Source organism: Conger conger, chromosome 6 (genome assembly GCF_963514075.1).
Source record: "Conger conger chromosome 6, fConCon1.1, whole genome shotgun sequence".
Taxonomy (NCBI): domain Eukaryota; kingdom Metazoa; phylum Chordata; class Actinopteri; order Anguilliformes; family Congridae; genus Conger; species Conger conger.
This window is the reverse complement of record NC_083765.1, coordinates 57,891,626-57,916,635: the sequence shown is the minus strand read 5'-3', so window position 1 is coordinate 57,916,635 and position 25,010 is coordinate 57,891,626. Positions and strand designations below refer to the sequence as shown.

Genomic DNA, 25,010 nt, shown 5'->3' with positions numbered 1-25,010 from the left:
ATCTACAAGATAAAATACTAAAATAGGCAGCTAAGGCATTTTCAGAACAAAATGCCCTTAATAATAACCCTAAATGCCCTTAATAGGAAAAAATAAATCTTCCAGAAATTAAATTATGGTCAGCAGTGATAGTCATACAAAGTGTGTCAGTGTGTGAAGCAGATGCACAGAGGCATAGGGCCTCCTCTTCAGTAAGTGAAATCTGGGACAGGGGCAGGGCACACCAAGGGTTTATTTCAGTAATGTTAGCATACTGTCATGCTAAAGTGCGACAATATCTTTCATTTAAGCAATGTTAGCATACTGTACCACCATGCTAAAGAACTAGAATACATTTAATGTCACTAGTGTTAGCGCACCATCACGCTAAGGTGCTACAATACATTTCATTTAAGCAATATTAGCATACCATCCTGTCAAAGTGCTGCAATATATTTCTTTTCAAAGCACAAGCCTCATTCAGTCAGTCACAGAGACAAGTGCATCAAGCATATGTCACTGGTTACTTAATCCTTGAGTTTTAGCGCACACTGCTATTAAGGAGGGCAACCTTAGAGTAAGATGGAGATAAAAGTTTAAAAGGTCATGCCATACTGCCTTGTTTACGTAATAAACATCCCAAAACTATTTTGGGACAAAGTGTTATTCAACATGCAGACACAGAGAGGGACTGTGCTTCATCACTTGATAACATTGCACAACATTGTCTGGCCTATATTACATCCCAATGATGCCAGATGGTCCCCCGATCCTACACAGACTTAACCTGCTCTGTGTGTTAACTGATCTTGGATCAGAATAGCCACCCACTGTCTCAAACAGTCTATTTATTCTGTCAATTCTGCATTCCTTTTCTGTAAAAAATATGCGCGACAATAAAAACAATAAACACATTTGCTTAGCACATAGAATGGCGGGATGGATTCTTTAGGTTGGCCATACTAGGAGCCAATATTTAAGAAAAGGTCTAGTTAATGAGAAAGATTTTCCTAATGGTCAAACTTTGACATATTTTGCGCAATACTGGCTAAAATGTAGTAGGAAGGGCGTGAATCATGTGACCTGGAATGCAGCTGAATCTAATCTTTGATAATGACATAACCCCCAACGTGAAGGGAAACAGTATCAGTATACAAATATAGATCTTAGTGCTGTTTTTAATTCTGTCACAGACTGTGAGGGGTTCACATCACCGACTTATTATTCCAAAATAAGACAGATTTGTTCTTCATATCTCATTGCCCCGCACGGTAATTAACTCAATCTGTTTCTCATAAATGCCTTTCCCATTAAGACAGTCTGAAGTGTTTATTCCGTTAACAGTGAATTCAAACATCTGAAAGAGCAGGGTAGAGGTTTCCCATCTGGGAACTGTGTAATGTCTCTCTTTCTTTGCACAAGGGCAGGTTTCTGGAGGGTTTGGGAGCCACGTCCTGGTCTGCAGTCAGCGGAGGTTACCGTGGTTGCGATAGAACCGCGGGGTGGGGAGAACCCGGGGTTCCACAGAAACCGCGGAAATGGAAGAACCGCTTACTATTCTTATCTCCCGGGGAGGGGGTAGAGCAGGGGCTTTTGTCTGCGGCAGGCTAATTATTCAATCCGCAGAGGACTTGAATTGCTGGAAGACGACGCTCCCTCTCCCCTTCTTTTATAATTACTTCCCCTGGACTTTGGGGACAAAAACGGTGCCAAATGCTGACCTGCAGCAAAGCGGCACACAACAGGGGACATCCAATGAAGTACGGGAGAGAGGGAGGAATTAGCGGAGTCGTGTTGGGAAAGAACTGAACAAAGAATCTGTGTTTCCTGTTCACAAGAGACGTACGGTGAAAAGAAATATAGCGTATGTTACACAATAGTGTGGGGCGATTATAAAAGCAATATAAAAGCAAAGAATGGCGGGATTGGTCTTAGTTTGGACACACCAAGCACTCATCGATCAAAATTGAATTAGCTATCCATTACTTCCTCTGTAATTAGTGGTCAAATAAATGTTTACTTTCAGAAAATTTTTTAACAATTACAATTTCTCATAGATTTACAATAAGATTTGAGAAGCAGTGGGTTGTGTCTCAGGTGGGTACTCTGCAGACATACCCATGAGCACTTAACCCAAATTCCTTTTGGTTACATTTTTGGGAAAGGAAACATGGTTTTTCACGGTTCCTCAAGATTATATACAGTATACAGATACCAACCATGTACCGCACTGATCAGATCTCGGAATGCTGAGTAGTTACCAGGCTTGGAGTGATTCCAATTCAATTGATTGACTTCAGGAAAGGAACTGACATGGGAATCGTGAATCAAAAATAGCCATAATCTCTATGGGGATTTGTGGAAGAATTAATTCGATTTGAAATTATTTCCTGAACAGACTAAATTGATATGGGCCTGGGTCAAATACATAATTATTTTGGATTAAAATACTTTTCTATGCTTTACTGAGCTTGTTGTTGCATTGGCCCTGTCTACTGCTCCTCTTGGTTGGCTCAGTTGCACAGCAATTCATCACAGCACAAGCAGAGAAAAGTATTTGAATCCAAAACAATTTCATATTCAACCCAGGTCTGATAGAGAGTCAAACTCAACTCAGGCCTTTACACAGTAGAGTACCTTCCGATTTCCTTACAATATAAAACTGAATTCCATGATGAAACAGTCAGGAGTGCCACTTCTTGTGGTTTGTAGGCCACTTTCCACCACTTTCCAGTTGGCAGCAGGAAAAACTGGGCATAATTAGTCTTTTATCAGACCATGAAAATGACACACTAGTCTTGACCTACAGGAGGTATGGCTGTCCACCTTCTTCAGTTTGACAATGTTTCACTAGAGGATGTAGAGCAAATGTTATGGAAATTGGGCTTCATAAAAGTACTTTATTATCAAAATGACAGTCATTCACTCCTGTAGTATCATTCCAGCACTAAAACTACATTAGAGAATTCTATAACACTAGGTTCTGATACAGTAAATGAGGTATGTAGGCAATTCTTCATGTGATGTGGTATTCAATCAATAATCTAAGCTCTCATACTGTATTTTTATGCACATATACATATACAGTCTAGATATATATGCGTAAACACTCGAGAGAAAGGCCAATTTTCCTTGTGACACTATGATGCAAGTCCCCGTACATGGATACCCCATTCACCTTCTGTTCGTATGCATTAGATAAATAGTTTATTTGAGAACATTTCCCCATTGTGGTGGCTTTCAGCTTCTCGTGTAGCACAGCAGGCCGTGTCAAATCGACTGACCTACTAAGCACCCAGTGGAGTGGGAGTACTGAGTTACAGCAAGGGCATGGGAGAGCGCGCGCTGCAAAAACCCAAAAATAACAAGTATTTCAGTCTTATATTGAGACCCGGCGAATCTTATTTCTTTTGCTTTTTTCCTAAATAGTTTAAGATGAAAATATTGCCAATGAGGTAAGATAGTTTGATCCATTTCAAGACTTGCCAATGGAATAAGAAAATTTCACTTCTTAAACTAACTTAAGACTAAAGCATGTGTTAAGACAGTGACTACAGTGGACATACCCTGCTGTAGGTTTTTACACCACTTTAATCTGTATCCAGGCCCTCCGAAGTGTGTCAACCGGAGGTCGCTGAGGGGTCGGAACGTCGAGCGGACCTCGCGCGTGCCCCCGTTGCCCTCGGCGACCGACGCCGGCGTTTGCCCGGTCCAAACGCGACCAGGAGAAGGCTGGCCGCTAAAAGACCTCCCCCCTCGCGTCCCTGCCCCTGGTTTCAGCACGTGTCGGGATGTAATTGTCCAGCACGATGGTGAGCTTTAAGAGCGGGTACAGCTGTCCTGCTTTCATCGCGGCGGGCGACAATGCGCCGCCGGTTGCTAGGTGACCGTTGCTCAGCGCTGCGACTACAGGAACGGTGCAGAACACGGTTGAAACAGGTCCTTATGCTCCATTCTAAAGGGAGGCTCACCCTGGCATCTGGTCAGGCCAAGCACCACATACTACACCATATGAAGTGCCCTCGCTTTGCCTTATGACTCAAATATAATTTTTCAAATATAATATAAACATTTAAGGATTACTAAGCAGATAATTATCATGTATTTTCTTTCTTTTTTAAATGTTTCACCAAAGTGTTGATGCATCTGATATTATATTCTTCTCCAGTATGCTAATATGGTAGCACTTCCTTATCAACAGCCCTAGAAACAGGATTTTTTTCTCCATTACCAGAAGCCATTTCCAAAGCACTGGGCTAAGTAAATTTGTGGGGAGGTTATGGAAAGTTTTCTTGTCAAAACCTGCGATCAGCATATCGTCGTTTTCATGATACACCAGAAACACATTGATACAAATGCCGTAATTCACCGCAGCCCTGCATAATCTTACTCTAATTCAGAGGAAATGTCAATGATATTTTCTGTCTTGTTTAGCATTACTGCATTTGCACAGCGTGATAGTCACGGTTAGCTATTGGCGATGAGAGAGCACACCCAGCAGTAAAATCATCTGATACTGAGCCGACAACACAACAGCCTACAGAATGTGCACAGCAATGAAGCAGTGCCACTTCCCAGCTAGCGTAATATGTTCCCAAGATACATCTGGCATGAAGTGAACCCTCTGAGTCAATTCTTCAGCTACTATCCACAGTGACAATGAAGCCCTGCCGAGTTCTGCTTCAGCGTATCAGCGCTAACATGCTCGGCGCAAGGTTAGGTCCGATACCCGACACGAGCTAACGCAAGCTTCTATCAGTCCTAAATTCAAATCGAACCGTTCAGACAGACGGGGAAGTCTTTCCCTTCACGGTGGGGGACCAGCTTTGCGGTGAAGCTGGGCCGCTTGCCCTCGCTGGGTTAAAATTCTCCCGAAGGGCCCAATGAGTCACATTACACCAGGGGAATCTGAGTGGTCATTAGCGACAGGCTAATCTCTTAAAGAAGCCAATAAGCCAAAGGCACAGCGTGAATAGAACCCAGCCATCTAATGCGGGCGTTCTGATTTTTTTTCAAGCGACACGCTTTGTGCATCTCCTGTAAAGGTTCTCTCTTCTACAGATAAAAAAATACTCTGGCTATCTTAAGCCAGTCGAGAGATTGTGTGGTCCTGCAACAGCAAGAGGAGGCATCAGAGGACAAGGCAGAGGAGAGGAGAAGAGGAGAAGGGAGGCAGGGAGAGAAATAGAGAAGAGGGAGAGAGAGATCAGTAGTTCAATTGTTATTACCTGTTATGTTTGTTACGCCAGTAAATGCTTTGGCAATGTATACGTACCCTCACCATGCCAATAAAGCGTATTAAATTAGAATTTTAGAGAGAAAGAGAGAGAGACATTTGGTGGAAATGCATGAATAGGTACAGTGTATTCTCTCTCTCACACACACACACACACTCATGTGTGAGCCCTCACGGGCATACGCACACACATGCAAACGTGCACACATGGTGAGGCACACACACACACACGGTGAGGCACAAACACACACACACACACACACACACACACACTCATGTGTGAGCCTTCACGGGCATACGCACACACATGCAAACGTGCACACACGGTGAGGCACACACACACACACACACACACACACACACACGGTGAGGCACACACACACACACACACACGCTCATGTGTGAGCCCTCACGGGCATACGCGCACACACATGCAAACGTGCACACACGGTGAGGCACACACACACGCTGGCCAGGGTAGCAGCTGTGTCTGTGCTGTTACACAGCCTCTGAGCTCAGCAGAGCTGGGCGTTACGTAAGAGCAGAGAGCTTTTCTCACACTGCCAGAGCAAAGGACTGTGGGAAGGACAGGGTGTGCTTTGTCCTCCCGCCCTGGAGGAGGGGTCTGAGGAGAAGACACCTGGTTTAACACTTCATCCTGTATGTACGGTCGGGGAGCGAGACAACTTTGGTCTCTTCTTTTTTTAAGCGTGTGTATTGTGTTTTCAACAGGTGTACAGTATATGACATGACTGGATCAAAATATGAATTTGAGAGAGAGAGAGAGAGAGAGAGAGAGAAAGAGATACTGTTTGCATTGTTGCCATTTCCACAATATATGTATTCATGTTAGTGTTAATATATAATTAGTCCTGTTCCTGTTTCTATGTGTACGCTTAGGCAATATTTACAGTACTAATCTATTTAATACCAATAAAGCAAAATAATTTGAATTTGAGAGAAGAGAGTGAGAGACTTAGAGAGAGAGATAGACCAAGTGAGAGAGAGATATAGAGGAGAGAGTGAGAGAGAGATAGACCAAGTGAGAGAGAGATAGAGAGGAGAGAATGAGAGGGAGAGATAGACCAAGTGAGAGAGAGAGAGATAGAGAGGAGAGAGAGAGAGAGAGAGAGAGAGAGAGAGAGAGAGACAGAGAGCAGATTAAGGACAGCTTTGGCTGTGCAGACAGGACCCGATGCCGCAGTCAGTGAAGAAAGACTACAGGGATGGGCAGTGTGCAGGGGAAGGCTACACAGGGACCCCAATGAGGGGCCACAAGTGTTAGGGGGCACACTAATGAGCGGCCACACTGAGACTGTGCATGGCTTCTGCTCAGAGCAGTAACGCAGGTGAAGCCAACATAATCCTCTCAGACATCCTGCCTGGCCTGAAACTGTTCTCTGTGGTAATGTAATAAAAATGTAATTCTCTCTCTGTCTCTCTCTCTCTCTCTCTCTCTCTCTCTCTCTCTCTCTCTCTCTCTCTCTCTCTCACACACACACACACACACACACACACACACATATACTCACTCTCTCACACACACAGATGCACATGTCCTCTCTGTCTCTCAGGGATATAGGATTCAGAGCAATGAAGCGGGCAGTCGAGTTGGGCCTGGGGACTGCAGTGGAGAATAGATTGTGTTCTATACCCTCCACAGTAAATGCTAATACATGCAGAAGACACTGCAGCAAAGCCATCTCTCGTACAGGGCCTCTGTTTTTAAATTGGGCATCTCAAGCTCCACCCAAATTTACAATTTACAATTTGCAAACTATGTACAGGTGTGTTCATATAAGACTCAGCATTTAACATTTTATTTTACATACTACAAGTGCCTTGGATGACAAAAACATGTTGCAGTGAAAATATCATTTTTTTATTATTTAATTTAAATTAAATCAGAATTGAATGTCCTTGTTTGAGGACACATGGTCTCGGGAGCCCCTGCTGCCGGCCCAGGAGAGTAAAGGCAACTTGTGGTTCACTTCCGAAACACACGGCACCAGCCAGCAGCTTCGTTTCACACCACAGCCACAAGCTGTGCATGTACAGGGTGGAGGTGGAGGAGACACAATCATATGTAAATGGTATGTGACTCAGTGTATGTGCGTGCAGAGAGCAAGCCACGGGCATGGTCAGCCAAGTGGGCTAGGGCGGCCTGTAGCCTAGTGGTTAAGGTAAATGACTGGGACACTCAAGGTTGGTGGTTCTAATCCCGGTGCAGCCACAATAAGATCCGCACAGCCGTTGGGCCCTTGAGCAAGGCCCTTAACCCTGCATTGCTCCAGGGGAGGATTGTCTCCTGCTTAGTCTAATCAACTGTATGTCGCTCTGGATAAGAGCGTCTGCCAAATGCTAATAATGTAATGTAATGTAATGTAATGGGCTGTCAAGCAACAAACACTGGTATCCCCACCAACCAAATCACTCCCATACACGCCTTTGGCAAAACCAGTGCCAGAGTCGGCACAGGTATGGGTCGGATTCGTTCTGAGACGGCGGTGTTCATTCAAGCATTGTGAGCTACCAGACAGCCCCGGTACTCACTTTTTAAAGATGACCAAACCAGTCACCGAAATGTCCGGCAACCGCACGGTCCACCACGGCGGCGTCAAACAAGCAGTTGAGAGGTCATAATGAACTCAAAGCAGAACTGGTGCAAATGACAGGTTCTCCACAGACGGCGTGAGATCTGACAAGCCAATGTCAGCGCTGCTGACACCTTTCTGCGTCTCTGAGCCCAGGGGACACACCAAGGACACGGCCGTCACCTTCACGTTGCTGTCTCGTCGCCTACGGGCCTGGCTGATACCAGCAGCAAACGTGAAAAGGCGAAAACCCCACGACCTTAAAAAACATTTTTATTTGAAAATCACGGACGGTATGCCTGCCTGTTTCGGCAGGACGCCTTCATCAGGGTGTAGTAATGGTATGATCCTCTGAAACGGCCCAGCACCCCGTCTAACCTCCGAAACGCCCCAGCACCCCCCAGCCCCAGCACCTGTCTGGCCAAAATATTTATTAACGCCAGCAAAAGCGGAACGGAACAGGAGGTTCACAAGATGGGAGCTGCTTCCTAGGAGGGAGAGGGAGGACCGCAGAACTGCTGTCTATCAATCAGCTCTGTTGTGAACACGAGCAGCAAGCTCAACTAATCAGTATCCCACCCATCATAACCCCAAACAGTAAACTTAGCTCGACCCGCCCAGTCAATCAAGATCAATACCCAATCATCCTAAAGCAACACATTTTTATTGACTGGCTGAAAGATCTGGCAGGACGTACCTCAAGGTGGGACAGAAGCTCTACTACTACATATCACAGTCAGTACCGCCATCAACCGTGAGAAGGTTGCGCTATACAGTATGGATGAACACAGCTGGTAGTACAGTATGTAGGAACACATCTGATAGTACAGTATGGATGAACACATCTGGTAGTACAGTATGGATGAACACATCTGATAGTACAGTATGGATGAACACATCTGATAGTACAGTATGGATGAACACATCTGGTAGTACAGTATGGAGGAACACATCTGGTAGTACAGTATGGATGAACACATTGCAAAAACCTTTTTGCTAAATATGACAAAAAGAATGCCAATGAGGTGAGACAGTTTTACTCACTTTGCCAACATTTCACCTGTCAAGTAAAAAGTAACTTGAAACAAACTAATATTTTCTGTAAAAAAAAAAAAAGTTAAGTCTCAATAAAGCCGAAAACACTTGTTACGAGAGATACTTTTTTTCAGTGAGAGGGCTGCGCTGTACAGCACACCCCCTTGCCTGGGCAGTAGGCTCAGACACAGGATCGACTATCGTGTCACTGCACCTACAGTAGTACTAGGGCAAGGAATTGGGAGTAGCATCTGACCCAGTAGTGCAAATAGTAGCAGAATAACTACTCATTTGTTGCGTCTTCACCTACCAGGGGCGACAGTGGCTCAGGCGGTAAGAGCACTCGTCGGCAGTTGGAAGGTTGCCAGTTCGATCCCGCCCTGGGTGTGTCGAAGTGTCCCTAAGCAAGACACCCAACCCCTAAATGCTCCTGACGAGCTGGTTGGTGCCTTACATGGCAGCCAATCGCCGTGAGCACGTGCACGAATGGGTGAATGAGAAGCATCAATTGTACAGCGCTATGGATAAAGGTGCTATATAAATGCCAACCATTTTACCATTTAACGGCCGGGACGCTGAGAGTGGGTAGAGGGGCGGGGCCCCGTGCTTCCTGCACCATTACGCCATTACATCACCGGTCTGCACGCCACGTACGCGGCTGCTGTCAGCTGTGCCAGATCGCACTCCAGCTGCTGAACCGGGGTGAGCAGGGGGGGTGCCTAACGCCCGCCTTTCCCCGCGCACGTGCAGCGATAACCAGCAGCCAGCATCGCCGTCCCCCCACCCCTCCGCAGAGCCCGCGTCCCTTACATCAGCCGCATAAATATGCCGGATTGGACATGAAAGTTTAATGTCGAGGCGAGCGGCGTCTTAAATTATGCATGCAAATCTATTTGCTTGGCTGATGTGAGAAAGAAGGTAGAGCTGTGACAGGAAATTAACCGCTTCTACGCCGTTCTGCGCCCATCTTCGCTGAGCGGGATAACGTGCGCCTCGGATGCTGAAACTACTGACACTTGCGAGACCTTCGGTGACAATGTTAACCCTTTAAGGTGTAAGATCGCAAATGTGTGATTACTATGTTCTTAACTGAACCTTCTAACCCTGATGTAACGATCACTAGAGGTCATTTAATGCAATGGAGTTCTGGAATGCCAACTTAGAATTAGGAAAAAACCTACTCTTCAAAGGGTTAATATTATACTGTACATATGTGTATCAGCTCTCAGTGAAAGGAAATTTACCACTGGGATTACCCCTGGGAAGGAATTTTTTATATTTATGATTTCCAGACACTGGTATGCATTGATACATCTGTGCAAAAGTCTGATGCATTTTAGAAACAAAAACTTTGTATTCAATTTATGTACACATTTCTCAATATACAGAATATACAGTACATTATGGGAAAACTACTGAAATTCCTCCAGGGAAGACACTGGTAATTTAATAATTCATAGACATAAACTAGGAGCACCAACATCCGAGCGAAACAGGAACAAAACACAGTGCACATACTGAAGTGTCCAGCTGGTTCAGCTTACCATGCAAACATGTAGCATGACCTGGTAGTACACACTATTCTGTATGCATTCTGCGTGTAGGGGGAGGTACCGTGACACCCACCCTCACAGGCTGTACTGTCCTTATTTACATAGAGAAAATGCCCCGTACCTTCATGCCTTGTAGGCCATGGACAGAGATTCAGAGGGATAGACACAAAGATAAGAGATGCAGTGTTATTATTACAGACGGAGATAGAGAGAGGGAGAGCACTACTGAAAGACAGAGATAGAGAGCACTACTGAGAGAGAGAGAAAGAAAGAAAGAGTGTGAGAGGGAGCGAGAGAGAGAGAGAGAGAGAGAAAGATATATTTTCCCCCTCTCATTATTTCTTGCTCCATTTAGCAAATGCAGAAGCAAGATCAGACTCTTGCCTCATGTAGTTAAGGATACATTATATTGTCATTACCGGATACATATAGCAGGGAACACAAAGCTACTGTACCTTTTGCCTTTTAACTTTTACCCATTTTTATTCATCAAGAGAAGCGATGCTGTAAATATCTCGGTGGAGAACGTGTGCTAGGACTTCACTAACAGATGTACACAGGTGGATGCACCTCAAACGTTTCATTTAAAGAGATCTTTAGTTCTGCATCAGTGCCACCCCAATAAACAGGCACTCAATACTCTCTCTCAGAATAAAATACAACCATCTCTGCCAATAGCCATTATTGTTTCTTGTGTCATTCGATTCTTAACAGTAAGTTTAATCGGTTAACAGCAAGCATATTCTGTAAATATACTACCTTACTGCTCCAACATTTTTCCTGCCTGGCTAGAACAAGTTCTGCATACACAATCTTATCGCCCACTTCACATTCTTCTTTTATTTATAAGAATAGGAAAGACTTATTTTCTTGCTCACACACAGTTTGACCGGCATAAACACCAATTAGATGAGGAATTTCTGCATATTTCAAAGAGTATGATCATATCAGCCGTACTAAAAGACGGAAATTCAAGCTTGGGAATATCAAGCAACAAAGGCAATTCACAAATATTTACCTATTCTTCAACTGCAATATAAAGGGAAGAAAACACAATGAAATCCGGTTGCATTTTCTGCCAACCGTGAACGCGAGTGTTGCTTCACATTAAGGGCATAACCTACAGGCAAATGTTAAAACCTCAGCGTGCCCATCAGTGTGAGCTAATGTGGGCACGCCAGAGTAGACGAACGACCTCAAAAGCCCCCGAGCGCACTTCTACCCGTTTCGCCATCGTTCTCAGCAGATGAAGAGCAGTATGAAGAGAAGCATCCGTCTTAGTAAAACCAAATCCAGGACGTCAACCTGTGCTTTAAAAGCAGTCCTTTACATCCACTTATCCACTGGTTGTATGCAGTCTGTATACTTCCAGAACATTCTGACACCTTCTTCTTTTGGGTTATACACTGTACAGCAGGCACGCAGTACACATAGTTCCATGCTCCCAGCTTCAATGGTTTTAGAAATACCAGAGTTGAAAACATCCCTGTTCACATGAACTCCAATATCATTAAAAAATGGGTTGCATCACACGCTCACAAGGGAACTGTTCTGGAATCAGCTACTGGCCAGCTTTCAGCAAAGGATCAGCATAACTCCAGCCATCATAATCACAAAGGTATGGCCTCACACAGCAATAAGGCCACAGTAAGCAGGAAATGCTCAGACAGAAAGAGAAGCCGTCTCATTACCTCGATGAGGAAGTCTCCGGTCCGGAGCCCAGCCTGCCAGGCGACCCCGCCCTCGTCCACTGACTCCAGGTACTGCAGGGCCGGGAATGCCGGGGTGGGGGTGAACTCCTCGATGGGTGTGTCGGCTTGGGGGTAGCGGCCAAAGCCAAAAGTAAGCCGGAGAGAAACAGGGTGTGATTAATGCTGGGGTGTGGGGTCACAGTTAGGGTCAAAACTAAGACCTAACAAAAGCCCAAGCACACTCTCACAAATACAGCGGGGGTACATTTTTCTTATTCAACCACAAAATTTTCCAAATGTACTCTACCCTGAAAGTACAGTAATGTTCTCTTTGGGTACATAACAGAATGTGCTCCAAGCAAAAAAGTACAAATTAATTATGTATTGCTGGCTATGAGGTACAATTTTATCTACCTACTGTATAGGGTACCACCCAATTTTTAGGCACTTTCCGTACCTCTATTTCTGAGAGTGCAGGGCTCAAATGTGCCCAAAACTGAGCTCCTAGAGCTGTGTCAACTTGCGCACGTGGGTTTGCAGTAAGAGGCAGGGGCCAGGTGGGGGATTCAGAAATGTGCTCTGAGCAGGAGGCTGTGTTTCACAATAAATCCTCACCCCAAAGGCCGGGGTGCGTTCCTTAGCCGATGAAGAAGACGGATCTGTGTAATGGCCTATTGATTCAGCGTCAGACAAATGGGCAGCACGGCCCCTTCTGCACGCTCGTGTTTATGTACACCCTCAGCGTCCGATGCTATTCCTGTCACTGAGCTGTCAGGATGATATTATGACGGCTCACCATCCCCTTCCACCTCCAAATCCTGACCCCCCCCCCCCCTCCGCGCAAGGATGATATTCAGATTTAGTTTGCAAGAAACCTGAAACCAGCAGAGACAAATGACAATCCCAATAAATCCCTTGTTTTACTCATATCTATCAAAACAAGAGGATCTCTGGGCCCTGTGGTTGGGTTGGCTACTGTCAGTTCTCCAGGCAACTGAAAACCCAATATGGGGTGGTCTGGAATATTCCGTTTTCTTTTTTAATTTTGCCCTGTCGCATCCAGTTCGACCCTAGGAGGTGTCTCTCCATCTCTGAACACAAAACCACCATGACTGCGAGAAAGCCAACAGCATTCCTTTTTTCATACCCATGGTATCTGAAATGTGAAAAACTGTACTATGTATACTGCAGAATGAGACACTGCTATAAAATATGTGTTTTTTAGAGTATGGGTTAAACCATGTACGAGATCTAAACAAACGCAACTGCTTTTTGAGATGCTATTTATAAAACCGAGTGACACAGCACCGTGGGAAGCAAGGGCATCAAGCAATGGGATGAACAGTCATCACACACAGCAATGTATTCAGTTATCTTTCAGTACTGAAGGAGACAGGTAAACATCAATGAGATCTGAACACAGGAGGGGATGGGGGTGGGGGCTGCTCACTTCAATACATGTTCTGGTCACCATTAACCATTTCAGTTGCATTCCTTTTTAAACTGCACACCGCACTTGAATTATGTCAAGAAAGACATCTCATATGAAGTACTCCAGCGAGTTGAGAAATTGTGCACTTTAATTTCACAATTTTACTTTTGGCAGGGTGGGGAGGTGGCTCAAAAGCAAACAAAATAGCAAAGAAATAAAATACAGAAGCGCAAGCCTAAATCAGTCTCATACATTTGTTAATCTTTCATAAAGACAAGGAGCAAACATGCCGTTAGTGGTGTAAGGGGAGGGGAGGGCTTTACAACAACACAGCAGCAGGGAGAAGGTATGTCTCCTTACCTTTGGCCCCCCGCAGCACAAATCCAAATCCTTCATTGTCTTTCTTCTGCAGAACCACGGTCTTCTCGTCGACAACGCAGTCACTGTGGAGAAAATTCCGCGCATAGCGCCCGTTATTACACCCCATCATCCTCATCATGGCCACAGATGCTCGTCCCGAGTGGAGGTTCATCTTGATAGGCGCCGGCCGCCCGGGGAATTAATCATTTATTCAAATTAACAGTGTGACAACGCCGCCAGCCCGGCGACCACTTCCCACGAAAAACACCACCACCTCTGCAGCTGAAGACGGAGTTGTCACCCGGGGAACGGCATACGGAGGCCTCATCCGGCGATAGTGTGTGACGTTGGAAAGCATAACCGACTAAATAAATGATGAAATCAACGAGGAGAAACTGGGTAGCAAAACAGAATCCCGGCGAAAAGCACTCGCAGCACAGACGGGAGCGAAGGCAGCATCAGAGCGCAGGAAGGGAGGCTGGGAGGCCGTGCGTGAACGACTGAATGACTGCGAGTTTCCCCGTCATCAGCGGGCTGGCTGTGGGAGATTGAGAGGCGCAGTCTGCCTGGATTTGAATGGCATTTTCATTAATTTAATCCTCAGCGGTTGAGAAGGATACGTATTACTCGAGCAGAGTCAGATGAAAAAAGAATCCTTTAATTACGATGCTTACGATGCTTTCGTCGTTGTGATTGCTCCAGTCTTTATTATTATTTTTCCCAGTAATACTGTCGGGGGTGAATTTTTGTTTTGTTTATTCTTTTAAATCCGTCATCCGTGTCCCCAGTGCTCATAAAGATTCCCGGCGTGGGTAAAAAAAAAAATAGTGTCAAAGAGCAGAAGCTTGTTTTTCCACAACCAAAATCTCTTGCGCTCCCCCCCCCCTCTCTCTCTCTCTCTCTCTCTCTCTCTCTCTCTCTCTGGCGACCTGTTCAGTTCTGCATGCTGCTTGCAGCCCATATGATCGTTTTGACAGCCCACTCAGCTAATAGCGAGCATCTTGTCTCAGCGTCAGCAGCCGCACTATCCCCCAGCGATGCGCGTTTACATAACTCAATTTAGAGTGGAAAGCGCACGAAACAATCAAATTAAAAGAGTAAACAAGTGAAAACCTAAATATGAATTAAAAGGTAGAGGTAACCGCTATAGTATGAATGGGGATCACACGTTACACGGAGATGTTCTTCATCGGAGAACCCTAAAAATATCGCTAATACCTTGACTTCAGGCAGGCTACTGTAAAACATACACGATACTTTAAGCTTACTTGCAGTGCAGAATAAATCAATATGCATGCTAATAAATGCTACCTCTAAACTGAGAAAAATGATAGACAATGCAGCCAATGATCTCCGTAATGTCATAATATCAGAGGGATTTACATTTATTTGCATGTTGACATTTTTTCAGTGCTACGAAAAAGTATTGCCATAGTAGTAATAACACACATAGATGACAAAGCACAATAGGCGTTTTACAGCACGCATAACCTGAATCAGAAATGAGTCAGTTTAACAAAATAAGAAGCAACAGTTCCCATGATACAAAATTACCATTTCAGCTTAATGCCCAAGCACTCCGACCATGAATATTTATGCATAAGCAAGACATTGAGGCAAAAATCGATCTGATTACTATTTTAAAGTTGTGCGGATATTTCACGCATGTTGATCTCCCGCAAGCTATTCATGTCTCTTTTTTATTCTGGCCAAGGTATTACCAGAGTGCAGCAGTTAGGCTATTATTCAAATTTAGCATGGCCTGTTTCGTTTTACGGAACGAAATATTGTTCATTTGTTATCATATTTCTCGTAGCTTGCTAGCCTGATAAATCCATCGTCTTCCAATTATCTCTGGAGCAGCTGTGTGCAGTGTTGCGCTTGTGGCCAGTTTTAGAATGACAGAATATTAGACTAATGTCCTAGAGTAAAAAAAAGGGACACTTATTTGCATGCCACCTTCGTTATCCAGACTGGTGTGCCCAGTACCTCAACACCTACATTTTGTAGTGTCATTCCACAACACGACATATTTCAATAGTGATGTTATGAGTTTTTAATGAGAAGAATACACCCAGTGAGCACTTTACTAGGTAGACCTGCACACCAGCTTGTTACTTCAAACATTTAATCAGGCAATCATGTGGCAGCAACTCAATGCATAAAAGCATGCAGACATGGTCAAGAGGTTCAGCTGTTTTTCAGACCAAATGTCAGAATGGGGAAGAAATGTGATCTAACTGAGTTTGACCGTGGAATGATTGTTGGTACCAGACAGGGTGGTTTAAGTATCTCAGAAACGGCTGATCTAATGGTAGTTTCAGAAACAACAGTCTCTCAAACAGAGTTTGCAGGGAATGGTATAAAAACAAAAAACATTCAGCGAGCAGCAGTTCTGCGGACAGAAACACATTGTTAATGAGAGAGGTCAGAGGAGAAGGGCCTGACTGGTCAAAGCTGACAGGAAGGAGACAGTAATGCAGATTTAACCACATAGCCACACATTACAACCATGGTATGCAGAGGAGCATCTCTGAACAAACGACACGTCAAACCACTAAGTAGATAGTCTACAGCTGCAAAATAACAATAAGTAAAAAAATAAGTAATACCTAATAAAGTGTTCAGTGAGTGTATATTCTGCTGATAAACTGTAAAAATATCAAAACGTTTGTTTCCACATTTGAACCTATGCATTATATATAATTAATCAGCAGACCATCAAAAGCATGTGACATATGAATGGATTTTATGCAATGTATTAACTTTAAGGAACTGTACATGCAATTTCAGCCAGTCTTCTACATGGGTCAAACAGAAAAAAGGAAATAATAACTTCTGTACTACTAACATTTTGTTGATTTAATTTATTTCGCGATTCATCAAATTACATCACACTTTAAATCAAGCTATTAACGAAGTAAATCTGAAAAGAACTATCATCCTACAAAGGCCTATGGCATAAATGTAACTGGCACTGGAATACCCAGAGGATAACTTCCAATTTCAATAACTCACTTTGGGGAGCCACAGCTCCTGTGTATGTAGCTTTGATGGAATCTGTGTACAAGTATGCTGGGTCAAAGGTATCTCTCCATCTTAGGGGACGGGGCAGCTTCCTGTGAAGAGGAAGTTCTGTCACCTCACTGGACAGGCCAGCAGTCACCGGGCGATAAGGGGATGGGACGGAACGCACGACAACGTTTACCCAGAAAGATTAATGTCCGCCAGTCCACCTCTGCTGTGCTCCACTAGCTTCCAGTGAAAAAAAAAAAAAAACGCAACTCTCGCTTGATATTTCTGCGCTGTTGTGGCATAGGTACAGCAGCTGTAAATGATTAAGTTGCAGTCATAACCTTGCTGCAACGCATCAGTATGGATTTTTGGGGATGATGCAGTATTATAGGTCAGGGATGAACATCTCGCTGTAAAATCTCCTTGAGGAAAGTTAAAAAAATAAAAATAAAATCACCCGGGAAGATTAATAACCTCTTCTACCCCATCAGTCATCCTTTATGGACACGAAGGAGCACAGCCCAAGCAATGACTCATCTCAGCGCAGTGCTTTCGTATATGTTGCTGAAGCCATCTTATTAGAGCAAAGGTCGACCCAGAAGGGCCCTTTCAGAGCTTCACAGCAACCTCTTGATACAGAGGTCAGTGTTCAATTGCATGCACTCCATCACTCTCTGTACCGAAAAATAACATTACGTTTTGGCATTTAGCACACTCTTATCCAGAACGACTTACAGCTTCATTTTTCATAGACGGAATTAATTTATACTGTTTGATATTTTTAACTGAAACAATCCAGATAGAGGACCGTGGTCAGGGGTAAAGCAGCAGTCCCCTAGCGATGATTCACAGGAGGAGCCTGTAGCCAGTGGCTAAGGTACATGACTGGGGCAGCCTGTAGCCTGGTGGCTCAGGTACATGACTGGGACAGGTGGTTGTAGCCACAATAAGATTTGCGCAGCTGTTGGGCCCTTGAGCAAGGCCCTTAACCCCATATTGCTTCAGGGGGGATTGGCCTCTGCTTAGTCTGATCAACTGTAAGTCACTTTGGATAAAAGTGTGTGATAAATAAAATAATATGGAATTATTATCCAAACCTGTAACCATTAACTTTCAAGCCCAGCTTCCCACCCATAATTACATTACATTACATTACGTGGCATTTAGCAGACGCTCTTATCCAGAGCGACGTACAACAAAGTGCAAATCATAATGCTTCACAGCCACCGCGATATTCCTACAGGAAGTCAGAGGGAAAGGCCAATGGAAGCATTTTAAACGAGGCTGCTAAAAGACATGTAAAGTAGATATTTTAATTCTTTTTTTTTCTTGTTTGATTGACTTCCCGTCCTTCCCCATTCATGTTTAATAAGGACTTACAGAAAATGGACCGGCGGGGATGTTCCGGCAGCCAGGTCGCGATACGTCGCCGCTCTGACACTTCCACTTCGGCTGACTGAGTGATCTTAATGGCTCTGGCGTAGTTCATTCCTACGCAGGAGGGGAAACTCGGCTCTGCTGCTTCCCCGCCCCTCGCTATTATCTCGGAGAGGCTTTCACACGGACGTCCGTGACGGTGAGGGCAGCCCGGCCACGGCTCCGTGCCACGTGCTCCCCCTGATGTCATCAGCCCCGTAATTGCTTCCTGGTTCCCCCTTCTGAGCCCTGACCGAGGACGCTGGGGGATGCGGTGCCAGAGGTTGGCTGGGTCAGGAGTGCGCCGGGCTGGGTGCAGGCTGGGTCAACAGTGCGCCAGGCTGGGTGCAGGCTGGGTCAACAGTGCGCCAGGCTGGGTGCAGGCTGGGTCAACAGTGCGCCAGGCTGGGTGCAGGCTGGGTCAACAGTGCGCCAGGCTGGGTGCAGGCTGGGTCAGCAGTGCGCCAGGCTGGGTGCAGGCTGGGTTAACAGTGTGCCAGGCTGGGTGCTCCCCATGCATTCCCGATCAGGTCGGACACGGTGCTAATGAATACAAAATGGCGGCCTGGTGGCGAGCTACGTACGGCTGAAATCAAATTTCTGAACGCAGATTGGGATTTATGTGGGTGAAAGGCACAGCTTGCACAACCCGTTTATTTCCAAGTGCAATTTGTTACCCAATCGAAAGCATACCCTGGACTTCAGTTGCAATTTCAGTTAGCTTTGTGATCATTAATAAGATAATAGACAAAAGGCCACACATACACACACACACAAACACACCCTCTCCCTCTCTCCCTCTCTCAGTAAGCATAAAGGCCCACGTGAATCAGCATTCTCCTCCTGGTTTTAGTATCTGAAACACCCACAAAACGTTTGCAAAGAACAGTGATTTAGGTTTAAGTCCCTAACCCTGCTTAAACCTAACCCAGCTGGTCAGCTTTGGGTGTTGAATATTTAGCAACATCATCTGAAAATGCAAAAACATATGTCATGTCACATCGGAAATTGTTTTACAAACAGCTTGAAAAAATAGCACTTGTAAAATATGCGTTTGAATCAATATGGAACACAAATAGAAAGCTCCAAGATTATATGAAAAGCTCAAACACACTGTGTGTGGGCCTTTAAAGATACAGATACAGTCATCATATTATCGTCTAATAAAGAGACATAAGATGTATAGGGACACAGGGCAGAAATAATTAACTTCTGTGGCGCTTTCTCAGATTCTAACATTGGCCTTAATCAAACCCACTGTGACAAATGAATTATGCTTCATGGAAAATATGTTCTTTTTTTACAAGACAGCCGTGAGAGACAGGGCCCTGTACACGGATGTTGGCACCAGTTTCTCCTGTGGCTTTCTACAGGGTGCAAATTAAACTTGGTGAATGATACTACAATCTAGTGTTGGAACGAGAGATTATTTATGTCAAATAACTCTCGGACGGCTCTTGGGCAAAATAAATGGTCATCGATTGCACTGCTGCTCACCTTGCCAGGTCTGTCTTGGAAGAGAGATTCGAACAAGACAAACTTGGTTTCAGTTACAGTGCCAGTGAATGCACCACCAGATCAATAACAAGCAAATCGCTACACGGTACAAGTGTTCCATACACTCAAGGTGCAAAGCCACAATAAAGGCTCAACGCGAATGCTTTGTAGTTTTCAACCTTTTCCCATTCAGGGACCCCCCCACCCAGACTCTAGGGGCAGCTAGGGGAACCTCATCATGTTGTTTCTCTACGGAACCCATGTTGAAAACCGAGGCTTCCTAAAATGAAAAATTGCACCTCCATTTTTTGAGTACTTCTGTACTCTTCCAAACAGTGTACTTCCATACAGCCACATGGTTTCCCTACCAGTTTAAATACCTATTGTTGCGTAGAATATTTCAATGAGAATGATTAAGAATGATTAATCAACTATATGATTATTTTTGATGTAGTTGTTTAATTAACCTGTGAATAAACGTTTGTAGAAGACAAACTTTATATGTGAAGGTATACAAAGTGCTTGACGTGTATATGACGTGCTTGAGTATGCTTAATAAAGCTTTTAAGGGCATGTATCCATAGCTAGCAGTTCGCAAGGCAGCTAGCATTAATGCTATCTATAAACCTCGGTAAGGTTCAAAAAGCTAGCTGTCCTTAAACTCGTGGATCTGATTGGAAATTGCTGAACATACCTCTTGTATTTCAGTAGTGATTGGTTATTTGTCAGCGGAGAGTGCCAGAACTGGAAAGGACAAATGATACGATGGTAAGGATTATACGCTACACTGTACTCAAGGTCTCGGCGTTCTTATGTATGCAGAGACGCCAGGCGACTTTCGCCTTTCCTTAGGAGGCGCAGAGCCACTGCAGCTGCTGAGATCCTTTGAAGGCTAATTTATCTCCTTTGATATGAAACGTGGCAGGAGGAGGATGAGACAGTGGCGAGAGAGGGAAGAAGATCACAGCAGCAATCAACACCTGTAGACACTGCCCGGGTGACAGACTGCATGAGCTCGCACTGGGCAGGGACAGCGTCACAAAAGCAATTTTTGGGCCCTGTTTTTTTTTTGTGGTCGTCGAATCGTCGTCCTTCGGCTCGGCGCTCGGCTTCTCTTCCTGCGCTCTTCAGGAAGGAGGAAGCCTCCTTAACCAGCCGTGAGGTCAGGAGGCTCGCCTCTGCGGTTTTTGTAATTCCTTTGAAAGGGCGACGTCTTTGATTCCCAAGGCAGAGCCCCAAAATTGAAGGTGACGCCTCGGTTGTACGTCCTTGACTTTGAAATAAAACAAAGGGATGTCTCCTCTCATATCCTCCATGGACAGTGTGTGGCAGTTCCAGTCCTTTGAAGCTTACGAAGGCAGATGTCCTCTTACCTTTGTATTGCATTGTAGGGGCTTTCAGGTGGTCTTTTTACACCATTGACCAATCACATATCACATTGGTATAAAATCACAACACAAGAACTGTAAATAAGCACATCACCCAAACTGGCTGCATAGACCTGTTCCTGGAGGTAACATCATAACAAAGGGATATTTACATAACCCACTCCCACCAATTTTGAACCTTTAATGGCACTCTGAAGGGCATTTCAAGCTCCAGTTTCCATCTCTGAAAGGTGCTTTACACAGCGCTCACACATTTCATATCTCAGGGCCATAAACGGTGAGGCCTTACCTTGATGCATCAAAGCTGTCATAGGACCCGACCGTGTAGTGTCGGAATAGTTTCCTCCTGTCCGATCTATCAGCTCTGGTTTCTGCGGAGACAAGAGGAGTCGATAATCAATTACTGACAGCGACCGCTCATCCATCATCTTGATGAATTTAACCGAGCAAGACAAAGGCGATCAATCCCGGCATTTTTTCCGCGATCACATCCCGCCAGAACTCTGCTAATTTGCGGTATCTTTGTGCCACCGCGAAGCGTCAATTACCGACTCCCAGAGCAGGGAGCGCTGGGTATCTCCCCTTCCCAGCGTAACTGCCATCCATTGTGCATGTAATACGAGTGCGCTTTTGTCTTTATCCAGACGCAAAACTGTTCTGAATGAAAATGTTTTCATCATGGGCTTTGGGGGTGAAGCTTGGCCTTGCTTTGGGCTGCCGACAGGCTTAATAAGCGCTGGCTGGTTGTATCTAGAGTCGAATCAGTCATTCAGTTCCACACTTACAGTACACACTGCCTGGGGTACTGCAGGAAAGGGGGGCCTACATATACAGTAGAACAGATATTCCCATCTTCCAAAATGACATCAACTGTAGCAACACCGCATTGTTGTATTGAGACAGTGGCCTTAACAGCCTGAGTCCCATGCAGATAACGGTCTTGAGTCTCCAAACCCCTGGAAACCCCAGGCAGATACCTCTGTATTGTCTTTAAAAACACACGGAGAGGAAGTGTCGAAGGAAGGTAAATCAGAGACTCCTTTTAAGGAGTCCAGGACACTTGACTCCCACACACAGAGCAGAAGGCTGCTGCAATTGATATTCAAGAACGGCTGGGAAGAATAAGATAAAAAATTATACGCGGCGCCCTGAAGAAAATTAAAAATACCCAGGTATGACATCAGTGAACAACGGGAGCGCAGGAAGTGACAGCGTAACCCCATCGGAGCGCTGTGCCGGGAGGAGAAAAGGTCAGGAGGAGAGGAGAGTCCTCCTCCAGTCTTGGGACGGCGGTCGACTGTCCCTGGCACAATGAAGTAGGGAGCACATCGTAGCACAAAGCGCACATTGCGCTGTACTGTACTGTTCGTTCTGTGGCCTCAGCTTCCACGTGCCCCTTTTGAAACGACGGCACACACTCTCAAGAGGAAACCCCCCCCACCACCGCCCCCGGGGGTATCGCCACGGTTACAGTTGCCAGGAAATGATTTCCAGCCCCGCACGCACAGAGAGATTCCCCGGTGCTGACACCCTGCATGGAGCCTGGGCCTCCGGGCCGCTCCAGTGCCCGCCGATTAGCGCTACCGTCCGGGCCGCTCCAGTGCCCGACGATTAGGGCTACCGTCCGGACCGCTCCGCCGCTCCTCGGAGCTGGGGCCCGATGCTACAGGCGATTCCTTACCTCTTATTATTTAACTTCTCTATTATTTATATTTACATTGTCTTATCTTTGTAATTATTTGACTAATTGTACTATTTGTGATTTCTTTGATCTTGAAGGCATTTATTATTATTATTATTATTATTATTATTATTATTATTATTATTATTATCTGCATGCATAGCGAGGCTGTGACAAAACATTATATGCAGGTTCTGCTGAGGTCAAACGGGCCCCACAAGGGCCAGATCCAGCCCAGTGGTGAGGAGCTCTCTCAGGGGAAAAGCCAAGGAGCACAGCTCGACCACCAGCCGTTAATGTACCACCGCCGGCACGATGGCTATTATAACCCCAGAAATTCTGTTTACAATTTCCAACAGGTCAGGGGCCAATGATACTCCAGGGAGGACACTGCCCTAGTCTTAGCACACGGCCCTTGCTGACATATAACATTCATATAATGCTGTGTTTACACATTTGCAATAAATTAACACTGTTTCAGCATTATAGGAAAATTGCGTGTCTCAATTTGCAGTCAGATTTTGGACTGCATATGTAAACAGCCAGATGGCTACTGAACCATCCATCCTAACAACTGATACTGATCTCAACCGTACTGAATAATTGACATATCAATGTCTGTCAGAAATGTCTATCACAAGGCTCAACCTCAGTGTTCCATCCTGCTCTTCTTCTATCTCCTGCAGTAGTATTGTAGTAGCCAGTTCCAGTGACAGGTACAGAAAGCACACAAGTAATTTCTTTTTTGGTAAAGTTGCTCTCTTTTGTTCAAGGCACAACATTGGCTACCTGCAGCAGCTGTTCCTGCCAGTGAAATCAGTTGAGCGCACACAGCCTCTCAACAGACTGAGTCAAAAATAGGCTACTTGACATACCGAGAGCCCACAACACTGCCAGCTACCAGCAAACGCCACAGCCTCGGGTTACTACTCGATAAGCTGTGAGTTACCATATGAATCAGAATGCATTTTCACATTAACACAAAAATTAGTCTGGCTACATCCATGAAACACACAACTGAACGCTTGAATTGTACAGCAGCAGAATGAAGTCAAGGTGTTTAAGTTGTCGTCAGTCAATTTCCCTACCCTGCTGCCCACATTTTCAATAACAAAATGTTGACAAGAGAGACAATAAACAGGGTGTAACACAAGCGGTATTAAAAATAGGTTCCACATCAAGCCTGCATTCACATTCCGCTGTCATTATCACCTCTGGAGAGCCACAGTACAGGGCTCATACCGTGAGCTCATGCAATCGCTCACAGTCCAGAGTCAGCTGCACAGGCAGAACAGAAACGCAAGCTACTGGCCATCTGAAATCTGAGTCTGAGTAACATTATACATTACGATCATATACTAATGTATGCTAACATTATACACTAGCATATGGTAACCTCATACACTAACACACACTAACATACACTAGTATATGCTGTGTTAATAAACTAACACATTAACATTATACACTAGCATACAATAAAATATACTCATACTATACAGTAGCATACACTAACAGTATTCACTAACATAAGCTAACATTATAAACTAACACACTAACATTATATACCTCCATACGCTGAACTTATACACTAACATACACTAATATTATACAGTAGCAAGGTAGTGTATAATATTTGTTTTTGCCAGTTGATAATAACTAATACTAACATTAACTAACATTATATACTAACATCATAAAGTAACACACTAATATTATACAGTACGCAAACATACACATACAAGCATTATGCACTAATATACACTAACATTATACACTAGCATATACTAACATTATACACTAACTTAAACTAACATCATACACTAACATTACAGTATACACTAGCATACACTAACAGTATACACTACCAACACTAGCATTATACACTAACATACACTAATATTACACACTAGCATACACTAACATTGTACACTAGCATAATACACTAACACAAGCTAACATCATACACTAACATACAGTAAAATACATAAATATTACACAGTAGCATACACAAATATTATACACTTAACATACACTAACATCATACACTAACATTACACACTACGGTACACAAACATCACACACTAACATACACTACTGTTTTTACAGTGACATTACAGTATGCTCTAAAAT

At 44.5% G+C, this 25,010-nt stretch overlaps 1 protein-coding gene across 1 annotated transcript in view; it reads right to left on the bottom strand.

Annotated features, from left to right (window-relative positions):
• The window catches only part of LOC133131612 (SH3 and multiple ankyrin repeat domains protein 2-like), a 153,127-nt gene that overhangs the window by 51,510 nt on the left and 76,607 nt on the right, over positions 1 to 25,010 (bottom strand). Inside the window, exons 13-15 of the mRNA XM_061246984.1 lie at positions 21,486 to 21,567; positions 13,881 to 13,963; positions 12,089 to 12,213 (exon numbers count right to left, since the gene is read on the bottom strand). Of these exons, the coding sequence (XP_061102968.1) occupies positions 12,089 to 12,213; positions 13,881 to 13,963; positions 21,486 to 21,567 (290 nt within the window). The remainder of the gene's footprint in view (positions 1 to 12,088; positions 12,214 to 13,880; positions 13,964 to 21,485; positions 21,568 to 25,010) is intronic.